The sequence below is a fragment of the Primulina eburnea genome, chromosome 9 (assembly GCF_022965805.1).
Source record: "Primulina eburnea isolate SZY01 chromosome 9, ASM2296580v1, whole genome shotgun sequence".
In the NCBI taxonomy this organism is placed as follows: domain Eukaryota; kingdom Viridiplantae; phylum Streptophyta; class Magnoliopsida; order Lamiales; family Gesneriaceae; genus Primulina; species Primulina eburnea.
In genome coordinates, this window is record NC_133109.1 from 19,550,727 (window position 1) to 19,575,563 (window position 24,837).

The 24,837-nt window shown below is 36.3% G+C and overlaps 1 protein-coding gene across 7 annotated transcripts; it reads left to right on the top strand.

Annotated features, from left to right (window-relative positions):
• The first annotated feature begins 2,999 nt into the window (after positions 1-2,999).
• On the top strand, positions 3,000-24,636 carry LOC140841328 (chromatin modification-related protein EAF1 A-like). Of its 7 annotated transcripts, XM_073208650.1 has the most exons (24): positions 3,000-3,315; positions 10,952-11,151; positions 11,241-11,295; positions 11,377-11,471; positions 11,552-12,917; positions 13,008-13,127; positions 13,276-13,431; positions 14,115-14,303; positions 14,597-14,677; positions 15,089-15,146; positions 15,236-15,376; positions 15,455-15,741; positions 15,825-15,878; positions 16,468-16,525; positions 16,619-16,809; positions 16,914-16,967; positions 17,085-17,165; positions 17,267-17,404; positions 17,569-17,685; positions 20,182-20,273; positions 20,442-20,654; positions 20,741-21,092; positions 22,349-23,925; positions 24,213-24,636. In XM_073208650.1, the coding sequence occupies exons 2-23, from the start codon at positions 11,063-11,065 to the stop codon at positions 23,846-23,848; spliced, it is 5,487 nt and encodes a 1,828-aa protein (XP_073064751.1). In that variant the 5' UTR covers positions 3,000-3,315; positions 10,952-11,062; the 3' UTR covers positions 23,849-23,925; positions 24,213-24,636. The 7 variants fall into 7 exon arrangements, with proteins under 7 accessions (XP_073064751.1, XP_073064749.1, XP_073064746.1 ...); XM_073208648.1 differs by having other exon boundaries at positions 15,236-15,729; XM_073208645.1 differs by having other exon boundaries at positions 15,236-15,741; positions 24,213-24,635.
• Positions 24,637-24,837: the final 201 nt, after the last annotated feature.

A 24,837-nucleotide genomic window follows, 5' to 3' on the forward strand; every position in this document is an offset into this window, starting at 1 on the left:
GATCTGCGAAATTCATCCGCCCGGGCGGAAACTTAGGTCCGCCCGGGCGCGCCTGTATTTTTGGAAAATATTTTGGACGATTTCTTCCCTTAATTCTGGATGTGAATAATATGGTAGGGGAGAGAGGGACGAAATCAGGGGTATTCAGACTTCATTGGAGAGCCGCCACAAGCAAGAAGAGGATTTCTGCGCTTGGATTGAAGATTCGAAGATTTCCGGGCATCGCTCTTCGCGTTTTTTCGTCAATTCTAGTATTTCTAATTTAGTTTTCATCTTTTAAACATTGTTGTGTTTATTTTCATTATGAATTCGAGTAGCTAAATTAAAATATTTGTTGGGATTTAAGGGGATCCTACCCCGAACTTTGAATTGAATTAATTCACATTTCGATTGTTGCGTTATTCTTGATTATACTATTGTTTTATCGTGTTGTTAGAGCGTAGCTAACTTTAACAACTTTTTTATATTGCGAGTGAGTTCAAGAGAATAACTTGTGATAGGAACGAGTAGTATAATCCGCGGATCTACAATTTACATAGACATACAAAATTGGATACGCGCCGATAGTCATAGCCTTAAGGGTCGAAAACTAGGGGATTTCATAAATCGACATGCAATTCACTCTTGATAAATAATTAAAGACATTTAATTACTTCATTGAGTAGAATTAGTTTGGCATAGCTCGAGAGAGTGTGTTCAATTGAATAGGAAATCATGTCGGAGCATAAACTCAATATCGAACGAATTAATTAATTAACGAGGGGTAGGTGAACCGATATTCCCAACAAATTCATTTCTCATTGAATTTTAATCAAGCATTTTAGATTTTATATTTACTTATTCCATTCTTGAATAATTTTATTTGCATCTTTATTTGAGCATAGTAGTACTAAAACAATCAATCAAATTTCGTTGTTAAAGATTTAATAATTGAAAATAATAATAGTTAAATATAGTCTTCAGTGGAACGATACTCGTACTCACGTAGATTATACTATTACTTGATATCGTGCACTTGCGATTAATTTTGAGCACAAATCATATTTTTATTAGGGATTCCACAGTGCAAGTTTTGCTCGATCAACTATTGATAAATAAATGGTTGACAGTTTAACAAAAAAAATATAAGAATGTAGAATGCATAAGTAAATGAATGAATATTTTTTATGGATTTTCGGATATAAAACTCCTACGTCACCCCCTTCTTCCACTTAACAAAGTTTACATTAAAAGACTTTGGTTTTACAATGACTTATAACAGCACTCTTCGGTTAGAACTTATCACACTGCCTAAACTGAAACTCTTAATCATCACTTCACTAGGCATTGATGTTTAAGAACCTTCGGTTCACCAGACAACACAACGTATAACAATGACCCAAAGTTCAGCTTTGTAACTGCTTGACTTGGTTGAGGTAGTATAGATTGACCTTTTAAGAACTGATAAATTCTGATAAGTGTGTGATTTGGTTGAGGAGCCTGGAATGAGGACTCTGAAGTGTGCTCAATAATCTTGGAAATATGCAAGCTCTAAATTTCATTAAGTTTCAATAATTTAAAATATTTTCACTATTCTTCTCTTTGAAATACACTGCATATTTTCAGTAGAGTATAATCAATGGTCGAATTTTTTTCAGTGATCATCTGCAATGTTTCTCCATAATATGAGCATATGTCATACTTATCATTAAATGCTCATAAATGCCCTATAGACTTTAAATCCATGCTTTTGATAGAGCTGACACACCATTTTTGAATAGAGTAACTTTCTGTCATTTCGGGTGTTAATAGAATAATGTGTAATCTTTCTATATTAAACTTTCAACTGAATGGCTTGAAATGAAATATCCTTTTGGGTATCCTCAATTTTGTTCTTTCTGCAGTGCAGTTGGAAAACAACGGTTTGAACTCCTGCACTGCATTTAGAAGTTTGGACCGGTCACCTATCAGAGGATGTATTGTAATTGGAGTTCAATAAAATACACAACGGTTGGATTTCTGGACAGAATCGCTTGAACTCCTGAACGACTTGAAAGAGGCGGATTTGATCCAGCTCCTAAAAAATTGTTTTACAGTAAAGTAAGTGGGTGGATCCTGAAAGAGCTTTATGCTGTTTATTCTGTCAATCACCAAAACTAAAGAGTAATAAGAATATTCTAAATAATTTATTTTAATTATGGGTGTGCAATAAGTTATAACCTAACCCGACCGAACCGAAATCACAAAAATCGAACTGACTGATTTTTTTAGGACCGACCGAACCGACCGATTATTTATATTACCACCAAAAAAATCGAACCGATTAACAATCGATGTTTCTGTCGGCAACCGGATAAATGATTATTTTTTAAAAAAACCTTTTCAAATTTTTTCAAACGACAATAGCAAGTTGTCGAAATAATCTCAATCGCCTTAGTTCCAAAATGTGAAATGATGAAATTTGTTTTCTTGTTGAGTCTATAATAAAATGAGTGAGTCTCATGTGAGACCGTCTCACGGATCCTAATCGGTGAGACGGGTCAATCCTACCCATATTCACAACAAAAAGTAATACTCTTAGCATAAAAAGTAATACTTTTTCATGAATTACCCAAATAAGAGATCTATCTCACAAATACGACCCGTGAGACCGTCTCACACAAGTTTTTGTCTAATAAAATTGAGTATATTGTCTTTAAAGCCCAACACAAAATAAAAACTAAACTTCAAAGTTAAAGTCAATGTCCAATATAAATATTTTTTAATATATAAATGAATATCGGTTTAATCAGTTTAAGTGATATTTTTTTAAAAACCGAAATCAAACAGAATAAATAGACTCTACCGATATTTAAAAAAAAAAATAATAAAAATCAAACGTACAAAATTTACAATTTGGTTTTTGGCTTTGGCCACATTTTTGCACACACCTAAATTTTTAATAAGCTAGACAAAAAATTGAGAACAAAAACAATAACGCGAATTTGGGCAAACTGGATAATCTCAAAAGGTCCTTTCTCCAGCCCAACCCATACACGACCCGAATGGAGATTTTAAGGTAGAGAGAAAAAATTAACGTACACGAAGGGGAACGTATTTGAAGAACCATTCTGTACGAGGAATTACACGCAGTTATGTACGCATACACGTTGTTGTATGTATGTGTACACCTCCGTATTTGTATAATAGGGGTTTTCCCTGATAATTTTGGGAATTCTTACCCCTTTTGAGGTACCTACCACCTTGAGCACCAGAAGCAAAACGAGCAGAACAAACTCAGGGACCCTTCTGTTTTTTCTGCAGATTTCAATTCATCTGATTTTAATTACAATTCAGGTAATATTATCACATGGTCATGTCTTGGAACCCTACAATTTGGAGCTCTGCTCAACTTATTCCTCGCATTTTTAAATTGAATTTAGGGTTTATTTTTAGGAGAAACAACACGAAACTGTTTGTTACGCAATGCATCTTATGCCTTTTGGTTGATATGCCACGAGGGCTGATGTTGTTGAGTTGTGTGGAACATGTGAGCTTCCCTGTTATCTGGCATTTTAGTTATTTGAGAATTTCATATGGTTTGCATGTCGAATGAGTTGGATTCTATTCTTTTAGAACGTTTTTGTTGATTAGTTCAAGATAGTCTCAAACTCACTCTTCACAAGCGTGCCACATTGGTTGTTGCTTGTCTCTTGACAACTTGAACAAACTCTGACTTGATTTTTATTTCAAAGAGGATGACAAGTGATGCACATTGTATTATAAGATTCAGAATTATGGAAGCCATCATTTACTTAGTAGGAGAGATCAAATACAATTCCAACGTGTTGATTTCATGTTTCGTCTCAAATGCAAAAATGTTTTTGCCTTTGTCTTTCATTAGTGAGATCATAAGTTAGAATTCCTATTTTTGTCTCCCCCCCATCTCAGTTGATGTAAGCAGGGTCATGAATAGTCTGTTTGCTTCATGTTTTCTAAATGTAGTAAACTTCCACAGTGCACGTCTTAATTTGTAATTTGTAAATTAGTTGAATTACTACAATATTAGGACAAGTATCTTCTTCTCACCTTCCCTATGGCTTTTGGCACTTAGCCTAACATTTTTTTAAAAAAATTGGGGAGACATTCCTATTAAACATTCAGTCTATGCATGGTTTTAGTTCCAATGTTTTTGGATGCATATTTTGAAAAAGCGAAATTTTAAAAATGTGCAGTTGAATGAGGTTTATGTTTTCTTTTTGGAAAAAAATTTACTGCGACTATAATTTTGTTTTAAATTTTCTTGTAGTCTGACATTTGATTTTTAATAATTCAAGAATTATTACAATTTTTAAAATATATATTGACTTCTTGTGCTATGAAATCATAATTTTTTGGGGAGGGATGGAAGTTTAACTTAAAATTATGATCTTTTGGGAGAAATGAAAAAGATCTGGAGTTTTGTTTTTAATGATTAGAAAGCAGAATTTAAAATCAAAGTAAACATAACATTTTTTAGTACTCTCTGTTCCTTTCAGAACACTTTTATGGATAAATGTTTATGATATGTTGTTTAACCGTAATTTAACCTTCATGCATTAATTTTGTTGTATTGTAGGTAATGTGCTAGTTCAAATTTATTCGGATTAGTTTTTTACTAAAATTTTAAAATTCAACCACTTAGAAATGTATATTTTAAATTTGTTTGATATTCAACTGATGTTTCTACCTGAATTGATAAAATATAGATGAGTATTGACCCTTAATAAGTGTTTAATCAGTTGTCACATACTTATTAAGGGTGTAAACGAATCAAATTGAGCCAAATATAAAAAAAATTGAAGGCTCGAATTAGTTTTGTTTGAGTTTGTGTTCAACTCAAAGTTCAAAAATTTTAGAACTTTTGGCTTGAACTCGGTTCGAATTAAAGCTCGAGTTCGAGTTAGGTTCAAAAGATTCGAATATGTTCGTGACCTATTGCTCGAAAATAAGTACTCGAAATGCTCAAAATTTATTTATTTAATATATAATTATATCATATTAATAAAATATTAAGGCTGTGAGCTGTTCATGACCTAACGCAAAAAATAGTTAGGGCTCGAGTTTGGCCGGCTTGAAAAGCTCGCAAACCAGCTCGGTTCGTTTACACCCCTAATACTTACATTGGGCAATCAGAGAAGATAGGTAATTCAAAACTTGAATTGGTTTCTAATATTTGATGAAATATGTAATGTTTAGGGTGTCTTTCATTTCATCCTCAAAAAGGGAGGAAATTTAACCTTGAGGTGGCTGTATAATTTAGAAGATTTTAGTTGTATTATTGACATGATATGTAGATTTCATTAGAGCAACATACACCTGGTTTTAATCAGTGTTAAAGCTAGGTCATGAGATCAATTTGTGCGTGGGAAAATTTTACAAGTTAGGGAAGTTGCCTGGACTAGGTGTAAAGGCCCGTATTTTGTATTCATAATTTTTGCGGAATTATTAAAAATTTTCTAAATAAATAATTATCTTGTCTCATTTAATTAAAATAAACATGTAAATAATTTTTAACTTTAAAATAACAGCGGAAGCGAATAATGTTTTCAACCAACAATTTAAAAACAATCCAACGTAAACATCAATTTAAAATAATTCAACGTATTAAAACTGAGTTCGAATAATAAAAAGTGCATAAACTAAACCATGAGGTCCTCGGGTTGACTACTGCTGTCGCAAGATCGCTCACTGGTCTCCGCCCGCGGTTTTGGCCTCATCAATACCTACAACAATCAAGTCTAGTGAGTCTACTCAACATGTATATATCGTGAATAACAAGTGAATATATCAAAAAATCGCATGTAACGTAAAAATAACGTATCGTAAAGCGCATGGTGAAAATCGTATCGTGAATAATTATAACTACGTGCATATCTAAAAATCATACGTAAAAGCTTTGCTCAATAGAGCTCTGTCATAACATATCATAATTTTCTGGTAGAGATAATGTTTCTAAGCAAGTGGTCCATAACATAGCATAAGCGCCTGATCAGACTAAACCACAGTATACTGGGCGGTAGAGATCAATCACAGCCCTTGGACTGGATGTCCGTACCCATACATAATCATAACCGGTCGTAAGTCACCGGACGGAGAGGTCCTCGGTTGTTCCTACCGACTTTGAAACCCATAAGCATAAGGTGGCCACAAGACATATAGCATATATCTCAAAAATAAACATTTTATATTTTTATGCACGTAATATAATTATAACCTTATTTTTACCGGATGAGTTGGATCGTTCCCAGGCTTGCTGCGACTTACTACTAATATGTGACACATGCAATAAATCTTAACTTGACAAAATTTTAACAATAGAACCAAAAATGAGACGATTCAGACCAACAACTTGATTTTTAACCATGGCTTCGTACCAACCCGAACCAACATTAAACCGACGTTTAACCATGATTAAAAATACCCCAAACATACTGAAAAATATGCATAATAATTGTAACACACGAAAATAGGTGAAAGCAATCCAAAAACATAAAACACTCTTTCGAGAGTCATTTTGGCACCTTTCGCCGTAAATTCTCGTACGACCTCTAAACTAGACCAAATCACGAACGGCCAAAAACACGACTTTCCTAACTCATTGAGGTACTGTCCAGTCCAAGGCCATGGGCTAAAAGCCAACCAAGAACTCAAACCACCTCCTGAAACTGAACTCAAAGTTGCTGTCACCAACAGAATTTACAGCAGCTGCTATTGCGCGTGTGAGGGGAAAAATTCGAAATTTCATGACCATTGGCTTGAACACCAACCAGAGACTCTTACCAACATTCTAAGGCATGGCTTGAACCATGGCTAAGGGGTAAAAGCCAACCACAACCCACGCCATTACCTAAGACAACTGAAGGTATCAACCGAGTGCACCAAATCTGTGCAATGAAATGAATTGAGTTGTTTTACTGTCGTGGGTCGTTCCAGTGGCCATTTCATCAACCATGGCTCGATCTAGACATGATGAAGTGTTGTATGAACCATGGCTACAGGCTAGGAGCCAACCATAATCCACACAACATCCAAAAACCGAAAGGACATATACACAGAAATACACAGAATTTGAAGAAACCGAAACGCATTCGTGTTGTTGTGAAATTCTGAAGGATCCGTGTACCAACTTGGAAAGGACACATTGGTCACGTCCTAGACATGTTAAGGGAGGGTTCTAACCGTGGCTACAGTCCCTGAGACAACCAAGATTCGAATACTTCCCTTAACCACCCAAGAACCAAAAACGAAGCTCAAATCTGTAGTTTTGAAAATGTTGCTGTCATTCCTTTATTTGTGAGTGTGTGGGTGTAAACCAACGGACCAGTAACATCCTAACACATTCTAATTCATGTCTAACAGCAGACTTGGTTGCCTGGAAACGAAACACTCCCGAAACCAACAAGATTACAGCAACCGTGCAGCACAACCCAAATGCCTAGGTGCTGTACAGATTTTTTTTCAAAAGTGTTGCTGTCAAAAATGGTTTTGTCACTTGATTTACGAACATATATTGATTTAAAATAGCTAATATAACTTGATTGTAGAGCAAAGGAATAATATATACATGCCTGGAATTTGTTTTGAAGAAAACAAATCAATACGACGACACGACGCGACGGAACCGAGTTGGATTTCCTTTCTTGTTCTTGTGCTGTTCTTACACGATTAAGGTGCTGTTTCTTTCTGGTGATTTCGAATGTAAGGGTGTAGTTGATGTTAGGGATGGAGGTGTATGATATAGGAGGTGTTAAAAGGGTCTTGAAGTGCATTTAGTGGAGAGTTACATGTGTAAGAAGTTGAATAGCTTATGAATTGCTTCTCATTCCTATGTTAGTCGATGGTTTTATTCCTATTTTTACTGCATAAGCACGTTGGTTTGCTAGGGTAGTGGCTTGAGTAAGATTAATGTGTATCATAGTATTGAATTTAATAATAGCTATTGAATTTAAATGTGAGGAATTGCATTCATTGTGAAGGTCATTGAGGGGACTTGAATGAGGAGTTATCACTCCTAAAAAATGACTTGGCCGAAATTATCACTAGCTTTTGACATGGTATAATATTGTTCAAGGCTTATATTTTAACTTCTTAATGTTTAATACACTCATTATATATTTTAATGTATTAAAAAATTAATTTAGTTTAGAATCTTTTTTAGAATTTTTCATGGCATGCTTGACCTCAAATTCAAGTATTTAAATGTTATGTTTAATTTCTTGACTATTTTATACCTAAATTAATTCATCCTCCATTTACATATTTTAAATTAAGCTTTAATTAAATATTGAATCTAAAAGAATTTATTTACCAACTTAGCTCTAATTAATTAAATAAATTCTAAAATATTTTATTTCTTTAAATTAAATTATTCCTTGCCTTAAATTAAATTTAGGAATATTTTCTTATTATTAATCTTATATCAAATCTCCAAACTCCGGTCCGACCTCGCGTAATTATCCTAAAAAGATAAAACTAAAGCTCTACTTTTAAAATAATTAAAACACTTCATATATATGTAAAATATTCATTTTTAATTTAAATAATAGAAATTATGCATGGCTTATACGTAAACTGATTTTCGGGTTCTACGTTAGGATTTCTGTGTCATAAATATTAAATAAACCCTGCACTCGTTAGTGGCTATCCACGTGGGGCAATGGTTGAAATACAATGTTTAGACCCTGTAAAATTCAATATAATTGAGTTGCATCGTTAGCATCACCTCTAGTTTTTGCTATAATGACAACCATTAAGTGCTATACCTAAATTAAAGCATGTAATTATTTAATTGGGTTACGAAAATGTAACTGTTAAATATATAGAAATATAATGATAAATGCATGAAACTTGAAAGAGGTGGGAGCAAAATGCCCATTTTATTAGTGTCATTCATAGCGATAGACAAACCAAATTTAGCCAAATATGTTCAAAATTTTAAGCTCTGGTTCAAGCTTGACTCGAAACTCGAAATGGTAAATATTTTGAGTTTGATCTCTTGCGTAGACTAGTAATTGTACTTGAGCTCATTTTATAATATTCGATCTCACATCATGTTGTCTTGGACTCTACTTTTTATACTTCAAAAATATGCTTTGAATAATGTTATGGAGTTTGTACTCACCTTAATTTTAAAAATTACCATTATAATATAAAACGAGATTAGGCGTGAAGTGTGAGTAGAACATAATGATTTGCTCAAACGTGGGGAAAAAGCATATAAATTCATAGTTTATCACACTAAAAATGCTTAATGCGCGAGCGTTCTTACGATTTTGTGTTACAATAATCTAATACGTTTTAATAAAATAATATATCAAAACCTTTATAGTGATTTTTAAACAATTTGAAATTCTTCACTTGGAAAACCCTCGTCCCTTTAATTTCGGCCCAATCCGAATCTTATGTACTTGGGATTACATCGAAAATGGCCTTTTGAGTTTACCTATTTTGTTTTTTAGTGCTTTTGGTATTCAAATTCGGGTTTGGTCTAATAAGTTAGGTTATGTTTTGATTTTTTGTCTTTATTTTATAAAGTGCTGACGTAACGACGGACACATTAACTTTTTCCGGTGCCATGTCAAACACTCTAGAAAAAAGGACCAAAAGCCAGAACTAAACTAGCCTACAGGATGAAAACCCAAATTTGAATACTTACATAACCAAAACACAAAATAGACAAACTTATATGACCATTTTAGCTATTTTCTCTTTAAACTTCAACTTTTTGTATTTATACATTGTTTTATATATATTATTTGGGTCGAGATAGATAAAATTATCTTAAAAATCAAATGCACATTTTCACACAGACGCTTCTATTACGCGCGCTTAAGCTTGTAATGATTAATGTTTGTCCTTGTTGTTTTGCATGGATCACACATTTTTTAACCTCGTAAAATACAATTTCCTAGAGCTTAGCAGTAAAATTGTGATTAAAAAAAATCAAAATTCTGCTTTGGAGGAATATGGATTTAAGGGTAGCTGGTTTTTTATGTGAATATATATTATTATTAATATATATATATATGTATTCAAAAATTGTCAATGTGTGTTGCTGGTATATAGTCATAGTATGTATTTTTAATTAGAATATGGCTCACTAGCTATCAAACAAAATAAATTATGTTCGAATCTAGTAATATCAAATTCAATTTAATTTAATTGAGCCTGTTCGAAACGCTCTGCCTGATTTTTTTTCGCACCTTGTCGTGAATCATTCCCTTCATTTTCTAAAGATGGTTGGGGATGGGGTTTTTGTAAGGATGCTTTTCTCTTTGATTATTACTTTTTCCCTGGTTTAGCGAAATTGAATTAATTGTCGCAGTTCATTTTATCGATTTTGTGTTAATACTCGCATGTAGTTCATTCTTCACCTTGTTAGTTCTTGAATTATGATGACTATTTGATCTTATCTTACACTGGACAGCTGAATACCTGTATGTTACCCTCACATTACTTTTACTTCCCGCAGAGGACTAACACCTTCTGAGCTTATTATGAAGTTGCCCATTTGTTCTGTGTTGCCATCTTTGGTTGTTGACAGTTGGTGTTCCAAAAGTGTTTTACATGTTGTGTGAAAATGGTTTTAGTAGGAAAAAAATGGCAAGCCCAGAATTAAGAGGGCACATCGTATCCACAATGACTTGAGTTGGGTTCTGTAAACAAGACAAGTCATGAAACAAAGTATGGAAGGGCTATCTAGTTAAAAGGCCAAGCACTTCTGTGTGTGTTTCCATTTGCAAGTTTTCGTAATTGTTTTTTTAAAGTTAAAAAAGCTTTTGATGAAATTTTGTTATGTTTGTGCATCATATGCTTTAGCTGAACTATCTTACAGTTTTTGGACTGATCTCCACTCGTTCCCCTCCTTTCAAAAGCAATCTGTTCTGCCCTTTTTTGCATCTCTTCTCCCCTTGTTTGCTGGTAAATAATGTTTTTATTATTTGTTACACAGGTTTTTTATTCAAGTCTTGAGTACATGGAGTAGATAATCTGCAGCTGTTGTTTTAGGAGCGCATATTGTTCTTCAAGGCACATTCTCTTAGTCCATGCCGAGGTTGATTCTATGGGAGGCATTCTTGAAGGTGGAGTTGGTATTGTTAGCAAATCTTCTCCGACTCGAGCAGTAATTGAGAAGGTTCAAACAGAGCTTAGGTAACGTTCTTATGCTTCTTACCTTTTGCAATATAATGGGTATTGTATTGTTATAAAAGGTGTTAGCAATTGTTTGTGTTACCTTGCAGGAAAGAGTATGATGTTCGGGAGGAAAGAAAAAGAGAATTGGAATTTCTTGAAAAAGTATGTAACCGTCCATTGCTTGCCTTTTCTGAAAGTATGGAACTTTTTGTCATGCTTGATTTTCTATTTTTTTTAAAATAGGGTGGAAATCCTCTAGATTTTAATCTTGGGAATTCTGCTTCAGTTAGTGTGCAATCAACATCATTTACAAATCTGCAACCTAATCTTGTGACCAGGTATTATGTATTTTTGTCTCAAGATGTTCTCTCGTTTCCATGAATCTGGATTTTTTTAATTCTTTTCAATGATATTTTAGTGAACCAAAGGGTAGTTTTGCATTTACCGCATCACTTTATCGAGAGACTGTGGAAAGTAGTGGTAGACTTGCAGCTGCTCTCTGTGAACCCAGTAGTGCTGATAATCTCACGTTATTTGATGCTGAGCATGTATATTCTGAAGGTGATCGAAATTATTTTCATCCCATTAGGGGTAATGTTGTGCCACCAGAGCAATCATTGGAAAGGGATGGGAGCCATAAAATCAGGGAACATGGGGATTCATCTGCTTTTGGGCTCCCTAGAAAAGCATATAAGAGACGCCATAGATCACACTCAAATCGTGATGGGGCTAGGTCTAGCTCAAGTGATGTAAATCTTGCGCTTGGCTCTCATGGATCTTCTTTACCTTCACACCACGCCCCCGGGAATGTAATAGGACCGTTATCTGATGTAGAAAATCTTGATGTATCCTCAAACTGTAATTCAAAGCCTGGAAGCCCAATAAATGGTACCCTCTGTCCAGATGTATGTGTAGATGATCATCGGTTTGTGGAGATGAACGACGCAAAGGCTGTGGGATCAACCGAGGATCTGATTAAATGTGTTTCTAGCCAATCTGCTTTAGATGCTACTTCTTCAAAAATTCCTCTAGGACTTAATAAACCATCCTTCTCAAATGCTGCAAAAACTCCTACGAAAATGGATTGTAATGAATCTGTTACAATGGAAGAGCATGAGCCAAGAGAAGATACTGGAAAAGTTGAGAACCATAGTTCTTTTCAGATGAATGGTTTCATCACTAAAAAGGGTGATGCGATAACAAACGATGCTCATAATGGCGATGCAGCATGTCGCAGAAATGATTTTGATTCCGGGTTTTCTTATTCCCAAACCAACTTTGATGTTGATAGAAATATTGATGCTGAAACAGGTACTAGAATCAGTACCATTGATTCAAATGGAGACATAGACGGTCAAAATTTAGGCCTAGAAGCCTTGGTAGTAGGGCTAAGAGAAACTAAAGAGGCCAAGATTATTGATAATTTTTCTGGTGATGAAGAGAGTGCCTCTGCATGTGTAAGTCATAGGCAAAATGGTCCCTCCCTCCAGCCTGAGGAAGAAAAAATTCAAGGTAGATCTTTTTTGCATGACACTAACGGCATGGAAGCTGGTGGCTGTGGTGGGTCAGAATCAGGGAGAAAACCTATTGTTCCATTGGTTGAAAATTCTTCCCCTCAGAGTGAATTGTTTTGCACAGTCATAGGTAACTCTATTGCTGATCTTCCTGAGGCTGGATCATCATCAAAGATTTCTACCGTTTCCTTTAATGTCCAAAGTCCCGGAAACTTGAAATTAGAAAGCGTTGATGAAGAATCAATCTTAAAAGAAGCAGAAATCATAGAGGTATATCTTCTCATTTTCATTAATTTTATATATCACCTTTTTGTGCTCAAATAGTTTTTTGTCGGCTCATAGATCTGATGTGATAAACAGGCAAAGCGAAAAAGAATTGCCGAATTATCTACTTTGAGTTTAACTTTGGAGATTCCTCTTAAACCTCACTGGGATTACGTGCTTGAAGAAATGGCATGGTTGGCAAATGATTTTGCGCAGGTTCACTTGATATGTCTGTTCTTTTGTAATATTTGTTTTGCAAATATTTCTGTAATGAAAATATTCGTTATTGTCCTATTGTCCGCAGAACTTATATTTCCATTTTCTTTAAATAAATAGACTTCTTCTTTTGCTTCTCCTCGCGTAGGAGCGTATTTGGAAATTAGCTGCAAGTTATCAAATATGTAATCGAGCTGCTTTTAGTTCTCGGGTGAGAAAACAAGAAAAAAGTTATAGCATGAAGGCTAAGATAGTTGCTCGTACCCTGGTGATGGCTGTCATGGAGTACTGGCATTCAGTAGAGGTAGTTCTGAAATTTTTGTGATTATCCTCCATCTTTAATATTTAATCAATTTACACAGTTAACTAGGACTAAGACTTTTTAGTTTTTACTGCTTCTGATGCTGTTTTCTTTATTGCATCATGTTCTTCTGATTGTGGTTGAACTCTTTTTTCGACATTTTGTTACCATTTAATAGCTAATGTTGATTATTACGATTCTGATTTTTCAAGCTGATAAATATGTAGAAATACTATCTCATTGTATGTGAACACTTGTAAAAACATTTAATGTTGAATTAATTATTGGAGGAAACTTACGTAATTCTGATACACTAGGGTCTAATAATAAATTCTTTAAATGGGAACTTGGAAGACGTTTGTTATTTTTCTGCTATACTCTATAGTTGCTGATGGTTTAGTGAATTTTTTTGTTGGAAGATATTTATTGTTTTCCCAAACCCTCCAAGAATCCACTGTAGTATCATAATATCTTAGTACTATTAATTCCTTACGACCTTGATTCCACTTGTAGCAGTATGGGGTTTGTACTGATAGTTTATCCAAGAATGTGCAAATGCATGATGTCTGACCTTTTTGGATGTATATGCATAACATCTTTATAAATTCGAGTCAGCAACCTAGAATATAAGGATTCAAAGGCAATTTGGTGTTATAGTTAAGTATTTTATTTATTTATTTTTTCAGAAGATAAGCAAAGAACTAGAGCAGCCAAGTCAAAAGGATGGTGAACCTGCTGTTCAATCTTATATGGCAAGATTTCTGAAATATAACAACTCAAATGTTCTGCATTACCAGGCTGACGTGCAACTTACCCTGGATAAAGTATCTGATTCAGGAGTCCTGGACATATCTTTGGAGGATAGTCTGACCGAAGTATGGGTTAACAATGAATATTTTCGTATATTATTCTTTGAACAAATCCCCTCCCCCACTTCTTGTGTATGCGCTAGATGTGCATGTACCCCAAAATCACGCCTACCCATCCCTTTTCCCTTTTCTCCTCCCTTATAATCTATTCATTCTAGCTTTATGTCTGTATGTTTCAAGATATAATTATATATATTTTTTAGTAAAGGACCAAAGATGAATATCTTCATGTGTCACTATGTAATGCTGTGAACCTCATTGGTTAACCATCAATTTTACTTTCGGCAATTGTCAATCAGGAAAACCTCTTCTATGTGATTCCCCTCGGGGCTGTGGTGACCTACAAAAAATCAATTGAATCTCTTGTGGCTCACTATGAGGTAAATGAATGCTTTGCTTTTGAACCTTGAATTCTCTTTTCTTGTCGCAGAACGGCTTTATGTAAGAAACTAGGGAAATTATAAAAGAATGTGAAGAAATGTCTAAACGAACGTTAAACTTTGTCTCAAGTTACTTTTCTACCATTGTCTCTGACGAACTTTTTCTAAGTGCCAGTTCATTAATGTGGAGTCTATCTTGGGTGGGCTGTGGATGTGGTGATTTCTATGTGGGATGAGTTGGGAAGTGTGTTGTAAGAAGGCCATCTTGTGGGTAACCCATGTTAAGAAGTGAAGTGGACGTTGAAACTATGGATTCCAAAGAGTGAAGAATTGAAGTGTTTTATAAGAAGTCTCTCATTTTTGTGCTTAATTAATATTTTGGTGTCTGACTCTATTCATGTTTTTCCTCAGAGAATTAGAAGTGATGTGCGAGAGGAAGTGGAGACATCTGCTTGTGATCTTGTGGCAGGTAAATTTGGGATGGTAGTTATTTCTTGTTGATTTCTGTCATATTATTTATTTGACAAGGTTTCTCACATTGCTATTTTGAATCTCAAGATGATTCATTATATGAGGATGATGGCGATACATACACATTTGGCATCCCTGTCGCCTCTGATGATGGAAAGTCTTCAAAATTTTGCCAAAAGAAGCGGAAATACTCGGCAAATGCATATGGTGCTAGGGCATATGGAATAGGTTCTGATTATTTGCCCATGCATATTTCAGAGAATAAAATTGTGACACAACAATCTGCCTTTATTGCCAAACGACCAGGCGACAGTCTCAATGTGTCAATCCCTACAAAACGAATGCGAACTGCTTCCAGGAAAATCTTGAGCCCATTCGGTGCTGGAACATCTGGATGCATTCAGTTACCAAATAAAGCTGATGCTTCCAGTGGTGATACCAATTCGTTTCAGGATGATCAGAGTACTCTGCATGGTGGATCTTCTCTTCCAATTAATTTGGAAGTTGAGTTGGGTGGCGAATTTGAAAAGAATTTGGCTTTTGACTCCGCAGAAGTTTCAACCAAACATAAGAAGAAGAAAGTAAAGCATCCGGTAGACTGTAGTATATTTATTTTAAAATGAGTTTGAAGATTCTATTTGTCAAGTTATTTACTGCTTTTATTATTTGTGGGCAGACTTCTGAAGTTGAACAGAGATGGCTGATTCATTCCAATTTTCATTATGACCAGGTGATCATTTTGCTCACTGAACTTTTTTGTTTTGTTCTTCATTCAACACTTGATATGCTTAGCAGAGGAACAAAAGCTTGCTTCCACGGAATCTCATTATCTGCATTTGGTTTGAGAAATGGAAAACTTACATTCCAGTTTTCTGAAAAAAATGTACTCGGTAGCGTGAGGAATGATAATTATTGGTTCTACGCACTATCTTATAAATTTTTCATTATTGTGATATTCCTTGAGATGGAGCTCCTTCTCATTTCAATGCCTAAAAGAGTTGCTGATTTTTGTTTATTACCTTTTTTGTCAACATATTTTCATTTGTATCACAACACAAACCACAAAGACTTAATATCTTTGTACCGTAATATCTTGTACTGGGCAGTCTGAGGGAGATTCTTTAAGTTATTTCTAATACAATTATCAATCTTTATATTTAACTCAAAGTTCCTGGAAATAAATAAAAAATGTCCATTCTATTTCTGGGTTTGGGTTGAACCTTCTTTGTATATTTTTCTGAAACCATTTTTTTCGTCTAATTCTACTTTCTATATGGATAACTGAGATGAACATTGAATCCTCTATTTTACAATTTCAGAGGGATCATTTGAAAAAGAGATCAGATAGTTATGAACTTGAATCTAATGGCTGCAATGGTAATGCTTTAATCCTAAATGTCAGCCACTGTATTCAATTCCTAATATGCATTCTTTGCATTGTCTTATATTAGCTATACATTTTCCATGAAGGAGTATTGGATCAGCCCATGACGAAGAAGATTGTGCGGCCATTGCAGGATGGCTCTTTTGACAACGCTTCGACAGTTGCTGGGCATCTTCCTTCACCACTGGCATCCCAAATGAGTAACATGTACCATCCAAATAAGTTCCATAAAATGCTTGGTGGCCGGGAGCGTGGAAGGAAAGCTAATGTTCTTAAGGTATTTATTATACTCTTGCTATTCCCCATTTCCACTTTTCGACATTTCACTCATTCATCCATGCTTTGTTACTGTCTTTTAAGTTGATGTTAATATTTCATCAGATGCCTACTGGGCAGCTAGGTTCAGGAACTCCATGGCTACTTTTTGAGGACCAGGTTGATTCATATATATTTTCGTGTACATGCATACATCTCTTTTGAAACTTGAGATATGGCTCTTTCTGTTGCTTCTGGAGGTATGTATGTGTTTAATTGTTTTTAAACTTTGTTTAGGCACTCGTTGTCATGGTACATGATATGGGTCCAAATTGGGAGCTTGTAAGTGATGGTTTTAATAGTACTATGCAATTTAAGGTATGCTTTTTTCCAAATTTTAGTAGATATTTTCTTGAGGTTCTGATTTTTCCAAGAAGTTGTTCCTACAAACTGAATAATTAATTGTTTGTTGTAATCAGTGCATATTTCGTAATGCTAAAGAATGCAAGGAGCGGCATAACATTTTGATGGATAAAACTTCTGGTGATGGAGCTGACAGTGCCGAGGATTCTGGGTCTTCGCAACCTTACCCTTCTACACTTCCTGGCATTCCTAAAGTAAAATACCTTTTATCTATTTATATTAGCTTGCTTGTTGAATCCATTTATATTTAGTTAAATATGTCTATATTTGTATCAAATTATTTATCCACTGTATGTCACTCGCCTTTTTAAACATTAAAATGATACTGCTTCTGTTTTTGCTTATGAATGTCGTACAGGGCAGTGCCAGACAATTGTTTCAGCATTTGAAGGAACCAATGGAAGAAGATACCCTCAGATCTCATCGTGAGAAAATCATCTTAATTGGCCAGAAACTTCGTTATCATAAGATTCAGGTATTTGTGAGTATTAATTTATGACACTTTTAGGGTTGTACGACCCGTATGTCTCGTGTTTTCATATTCACGTAATTAATGCGGAAAGTTCGGAACATTTTTTTCTTAACATGCAGTGCACAAACATTTGATTCCCACAACTATCACAGGGAAAACTTCTGAGCCATAGATGTAGCTAAATAAATAATAGCTACACTTCAGGGGAAAACTTGTGTGTCCATGTAGATTAATGTGTGCGACACAGACCATAAAACATACATCACCATCCAAACATAATCGTCCTATCTCAAACAATTCTTGCATAAACTAGCAAAAACATAAATCCTCGAGCCATCATGAAATTCCATAAACGCATTCCGCGTGAGAAATATAAAAACGAATAAAATATACAATCCTAGAACAATGCAAGTCATAAATCCAAAAAAAGTGGTAAACATGACTCTTGGTGCTGCGGAAGGTTCTTGGACAAGACCGTGCCATGCAATTCTCTTGCCTCCTCGACTACTCCATCGGTGTTCCATCATCAACATCATTATTATCGTCATTCTCTCCTGCACAATTAAAACATAGTGAGTCATGCGTAAGACACAATTATAATATATTTATTCTTCAAAAATGCATCATTTTCTGTAGTTGTGGTAACCGTTCATATGAGCAAATATCATGTACATGATCGACTGTAGATTTGGCCAACATAGTCATACGTTTGATACAAGGCAACATTAGCCAAAGCCAATACGTGTAGCATCCATTTTTGAAATAGCCCCTCTAGAGCTCATGCCCAAGTACAAAATTAGACTAATCATCGACGTAAGCCATTCCCAACATTCCCGACGGCATGTCATGCATCAAACATACAACATTACGCAAACAGACCCATTCGCCCACTCCCCTTGTAATGACCATAAGCTATCCCGATCTTGGGCTCCCTCGGGAGCCTTGTCCCATCTTTGGGTGTCCACTGAAGTCTTTTCCCTCACGGGCTTCCCACATGCGCCATTACTCATAGGACTCTCCACACCAGGTTGGTGGAGTGGTACCTCCCAAGTCTCGAACCCATGACCTCCTGGCATAAGTGCATAGTTCAAAGAGAGATGATACCAATTGAGCTAGTACCAAGTCTCTTTGAACTATGTACTTATGTCAGGAGGTCATGGGTTCGAGACTTGAGAAGGTATCACTCCCACCAACCTAATGTGGAGAGTCCTGTGAGTATTGGCGCATATGGAAAGCCCGTGAGGGAAAGGGCCTCAGTGGGAACCCAAAGATGGGACAAAGCTCTCGAGGTAGCCCAAGATCGGGATAGTCTATGGTTGTTACACCCCTTCACCTGTGAGAGAGAACAATTTTCGGCCAAACCAACGCTCGGAGGTACACTAGCGTTCCTCTGTCTGTGTGTCATGCAGACTCATGTTGTGCCCAACCACACTCAGCACGTGTGCCTCTGGCCGGGGGTTGTGCAGATGCGCAAACGCATACACTGTGCCCCTTGCTCCATCGCCTAATGCACGCACGTGAGACACAATTAAACCCCACGAAGAAAACATTAAACCATTCCTTTGAAGCCATATTCATGAATCGCTCAACCCATGTTCCAGATCGTCGGGAATGGTTTTGCATCACACATCATCGTGCATCTTCTATTGAAGATTTGAAATACCTCGCAATAAAACAATATAACATCAGTATGCATGCATCATATACAAAAAATATTAACATCGCTTGGATGGCACATCAAGAATTGAATAAAACTTGTCTTTCTTCGTCGGGGATGAGATATTTGGACTCCGGGAATCGACTTCTAGACTTTGATCGAACAAAAGACACTAAAATTTCTTGAAAAGAAAGAAGGAATTTCTAGAACTTTGGGGAGAGGGGGAGGGGAAACGGTGGCTGAACTTCGGAGAAGTAGGGTTCTTTCCTTTTCATACTTTAGCTCATATTAATTCTGAGGTGTAGGCCCATAAGTCTAAGTCAATTAAAATGAGTTTTCTGTCCCAAATTCTTGTAAAATAAACATATTTCCCTCATTTAAATTAAATTCAAAAACATTACCCTTGATCAACAAATATGTTTTGGTATATGGGTATCTTTGAGTGCATGGAAACGAGAAGACCTGTGGGAAGGCTGGCTAATGTTACGTAATTCATCTCCAATATGCTAGTAACACTTCGCTCTTTTTTGCACGAGTATTGGGATTCAGGATTGATATGTGAAAAGGGGCAATTTTGGGATGTAATTTGAATTAGGGGCAAATCAATGGATTTGTGGAAATTGGTGGGTTAACTGGGGTACTTGCCTGTTCTATATTTTGGTCTTCCATTTGTATCATCTCTTAATCTGTGGATTTAAACTATCTGGGAACCTGTTGTAACCAAAGTGGTACAATGGTTATATTCTCGGAAGAAGCTTTTATTCTAAAAGCTTATTCTAAATGTGGGAAATATGCTTTTCCGTTAGAATTAATGTGATTTCTTTTCATTATGCTGATAAAAGGATCTCAAACAACTACAACCTCCGCACAGCTCTCATACAATGGCTCTTTCTCAAGTGTGTCCAAATAACATGGGTGGTGGTTCTGTTTTAAGGTGAGATTGCCACAGATATGATTATTTGTTTTTAAAACAAAGGTAATTATTGTTTTTAAAACAAAGGTAATTATTGTTTTTCCACTTAATTTTTTGGCGCGTAAATGACTAATGGTGGTTTTTGGCCCCCTCATTATTCAAAACTCCACTATCCTTGCTTCCTTGAAGTCCTTTGGATTTGTGTGATGCCAAAATGTCTGGCCCTGACATACCTTCTCTCGGGTATCAAGGAACGTATTCTAGTGGATTAATTATATCGAATCAAAGTTCTGGGGCTCCAACACATCCAACATTTGGTGCTAGTTCTGCGTTGCTGGGGCCCTCGAATATGATGCTTGGCAATAATTTGCCATCATCACCCGGTCCTCACAGTTCTGTCAGGTAATAAGGTATTAATGGCTCACAGTTTTCTTTCAGATTCTTTAGATATCTGACAAGGAATGCGGGTATTTCCTTACCTTTTACAGGGATGGTAGATATGGGGCTCCTAGACCTGCATCGTTATTAATTGATGAACAGCAAAGAATTCAACAATATAATCAAATAGTATCAGGTAGAAACGGCCAGCAATCCAATTTGTCCTCGGCCGGAGCTCTTCCAGGAATTGATCGTGGCGTTCGTGTTCCTCCCAGTGGTAGTGGCATGGGCATGGGGTGCAGTAGTGGGAGTAGGCCTATGGCAAGACATGGACTCCACGGCGTTGCCTCATCATCCTCTGTTAATTCTGGGAATATGGTGTCAGCAAACATGCACCATGGAATCAGATGTGGCCCAGGAAACTCGAGTTTGAGACCTCGTGAGGGTTCACCCATGATACGGGTAAGCATTATAGGATCCTATGTAATATTTTGCAATTTTTCTTGGACTTGGTGTATTTTCATTATGTGTTTAAACTTTAAAATTAACTGGTTTTGGAACTTCTAAATTAGTTGGCCATAACATGCCATGCCTCTTAGGTGGTGTGATGTGTGTGCTATATTCCTTTTCCTTTTTCATCTTGCTGTTTGTTTCTCAATTACTTGTTTTTGGGTGTGTTGCCATTTGGATTGCCATTTCTTGGTGCTATGTTAATCTATTCATAATTCGTGTCCTCAAATATGAAAATGCTGGTGAGAAAATAGCAACTAGTAAGTGGTGTTGATAGTTGAGGCAGGTTGTTGGCATGGCATAGTGGCAGATGAATGATATTCTTTTTCTGTTATATATGGATAAGGAATTTGAGGATGGAGTAGGGTCTTTTATTCTGTTCTTTGGATAATGAATGGGAAGATGGAGTCTTTTGACTCTGATGATGATAAATTTCTGAACTGTAGTGCCTCGGCTACGTCGTGTGTGTATGTACATCACCTTTTCTCGGCGCTCTGTGAATATGCAGTTCAACGATTTAGTCCTTAAAAAATGGTAATGGGTTCTGAAGAAAATTGCAGTGACTAGTGGATCTCTGTTGTTATTTACATTTATGTTCTGATGATATAGGAGGGGGTAGTCTTTTCGTTTTTTGCTCTGCCATCGAGATTTTGGGTCCAAATATTTGATACGAGGATGTTTGCTGACGGTGATTTTAAAGTTTGTTTCTTGACCTCATACATCTTATAACTTTACAAGTAACTAAAGTTGGCAGGTAGTATCCTTACCATCGAAACCTTATTCAGGAACCCAATTTTGTAAAACAGTGCAAGTGTAAAAAGAGTGAAGATGCAGGAAAATATGATGGCTACTGTTTGTAGCAAACCTTATTCAGTAACACAATTATGGAAAACAGTATTTAAGTTAAAAAGAGTAAGGATGCGGGATAATATGATGTCTACTGCTTGTAGCAAATTTGCGTTTACTTGAAAACTGTGGAGAGATTATTTCACGGGCGTGACCATGATGCATTAAGCAGGCTTAAATGAAGTTTTGACTAGATTATTTTATTTGCATTATTTTTTGAACAGTGTTTTCGAATTATGAGTAGCATATCATAGATCATGTTGTTTGCGGAGTATTCATTTAATTTTGTATATGCTTTTCCTGCCCAATTGTGCTTGTAGCATCTGTGTTCCTCTAAATAACGATGGTTTTCTGCTGAACAGCCTGGCGTGAGTCAGGATTCTCAGAGGCAAACGAGGACTCCTGATCTTCAGATGCAAGTCTCTCCAGGAAGCAACCACGTCATATCTCGTTCCCCCTTCACTAACCAGACAGTGTCTCCACCAGTATCGTCATACCCCCTCCATCATCTGCAGTCCCATCAAATATCTCCACAACAGGCTCAAGTTCCTAATCCTCGTCACCCACATTTTCAAGGACCACCCAATCTTGCCTCTAATCCACAGCAGCAAGCCTATACAATTCGATTGGCTAAAGAAAGGCAACTGCAGCAACATTTTTTTCAGCCGCCGCCGCCACAACAACAATTTGCTGCATCCAGTTCATCTATTCCACATGTACAATCACAGCCCCATATTCCTGCATCATCTGCAGTGCAAAATAGTCAGCTAGTTCAATCCCCGGCAAATTCTTTGTCAGTATCAGTATCTCCTTTGACATCACCTTCTTCAATTAACACAATGTCTCAGCAACAACAAAAGCATCATACTCCAACTCAGGGAGTGGTCCACAACGTTCAAACAAGTGGTAGTACGTTAACCAGTCAGACAAGCAAGCAACGACAAAAGCAGCAACAGCCATTTAAACAAACTAACAGGCAACATCCGCAGCAGCGACAGCAGTCACAATTTCAACATCAAGCTAAGGTTGATGGAGTTGGTAGAGGGAACATGGTGGTTCATCAGAACATCCAGTTTGATCCAACCATTTTAATCGATTCTTTAATGGAAGCTCAGGAGTCATATACTGGTTCGTCCGTTAATGCTGTGCCACCAACCATGCAATACATGTCTGCACAATCGTCTAATCACCCCCTTCCTCGGCAGAAAAAATATTCTGGTCAAGCATCCTCATCATCTAAGCATTTACCGCAAATGATTTCTCATTCTGATAGCAGTCAAGGTCATGTTCCACCAATTGCTCCTGCTCCAGGTTTGCCTGCTGCACATCAGTCTGTCACGCCTTTGGTTGCCACTTCTTCAAACCACCCACAGGTAATACCTAATCAAAAGTTCACAAATCAAAATCAATCGGCTCTCCAAAAGGTGGTTCAATCGAACCAGCAGTTTAGTTCGGAAGCAAGACATAAAGCACATCTCAGAGGTTCTGATACTTATCAGAACTCAACAAGTAACTCCACTGAAATGGAAGCAACGACATCATTACCTCAGAACCAGTGGCATACTTCAGAACCAGTGAATGGATCAAATGTGTTGAATTCAGCAACAAGTTTGGAGTCCTTGGTGCCCAAACCGGCAAACTTAAGTGATACTACACTTCAATCCAGCCAAGGACATGTGCAGAGACTATCATCAGCCAATTTAATACCTATTAGAAATGATGTGGGTTCACAATGGCAGCGGCAGCAGCCACAAGTGCAACATTCGCACTCTCCATCTCCCTCGCCTCAGCAGCAGTCGCAGATTCATCAGGCAGGGAATGCAAAATTTTATGGTTCTCCTAGTGACTCTAGGTTGGAGTGAAGCCTAGCCAACAGATATGTTATGGCAATGATTGTTCCACAGATTGGATCAACATACTCTTGAGACAGTCGCGTCAGGTTAGCCGTACCATGATGACATTTACATTTTACATCTGTTATTTTAGTTGCTTTATTCAATTCAATATCTTTATTCTATCTGATATTTAGTAAGGCAATTCGCTAAATACGAATCTTGAATCCTCGGTCCTTTGGGAACTCAAGTTCTTGTCAGAAATAGAAAGTGGATGAGAAAGATGGGAATATTTTATCTCATTGTTCCATTAGTGTTATCCTTTGTGAATTTTTATCTTCATATTTGGTGCACCGTGAACATGTATGCTAATTGTTGCTCTCATATTGTTCAGTGATGCTCGAGGCATCGGGGCGTGGGTTGATGGCATGCTGATCGAATTTAATTATAAATTCAAATGCTATCCAGGTCAATTTTTGAGCTTGTGTGTATCAGTAACCCTTGGGCTTTCAGAAGACGGAGACCGACATAGAGTTAGATGTACATAATTTGGTCGCAATTTCCCGTTGTCTGCCCCTTATTGTTTTTATGCACAGTTTAGGTGGAGCCTTAGTTACCTGCTACGTAGATCAGTTGTGTACTGTTCCCCTTGTATTAAGAATGTAGTTATCATCGTTGTCGCTTAAGGCTGTAGAAATATTGTGAATATTAGTCACATCTATTGTAAACTATAGTTCATATTTGTCAATGTAGTGATCATCCACACGTTCTGAGCTTCACAATTTCTGTGAAATTTTCCGGTTGTGATTCTTCAGGGACAGCTAAAGGTTCGAGTTATTGCATGTCTGACTGACGATTTTGGTTGAGAATAATTCTAGCATACAGATCAAATTAAGTAGTAGTAATTGTATGATGAGTCCAAGTATAGTACTTACATATATAACATTTAAATATCAGAATATGAATCATTTTTCATAATTTATGTTAATCAAATTCAACTGATGACAAAATTAATTAAA

What these genes read in the sequence shown, in the direction of transcription:
- LOC140841328 (XM_073208645.1), top strand. Translation starts at nt 11,063, where the DNA reads ATGGGAGGCATTCTTGAAGGTGGAGTTGGTATTGTTAGCAAATCTTCT. An exon ending in AATTGGAATTTCTTGAAAAA is followed by an intron (nt 11,296 to 11,376) that starts GTATGTAACCGT and finishes TTTTTAAAATAG; the next exon opens with GGTGGAAATCCTCTAGATTT. An exon ending in TTCGTTATCATAAGATTCAG is followed by an intron (nt 17,686 to 20,181) that starts GTATTTGTGAGT and finishes TGCTGATAAAAG; the next exon opens with GATCTCAAACAACTACAACC.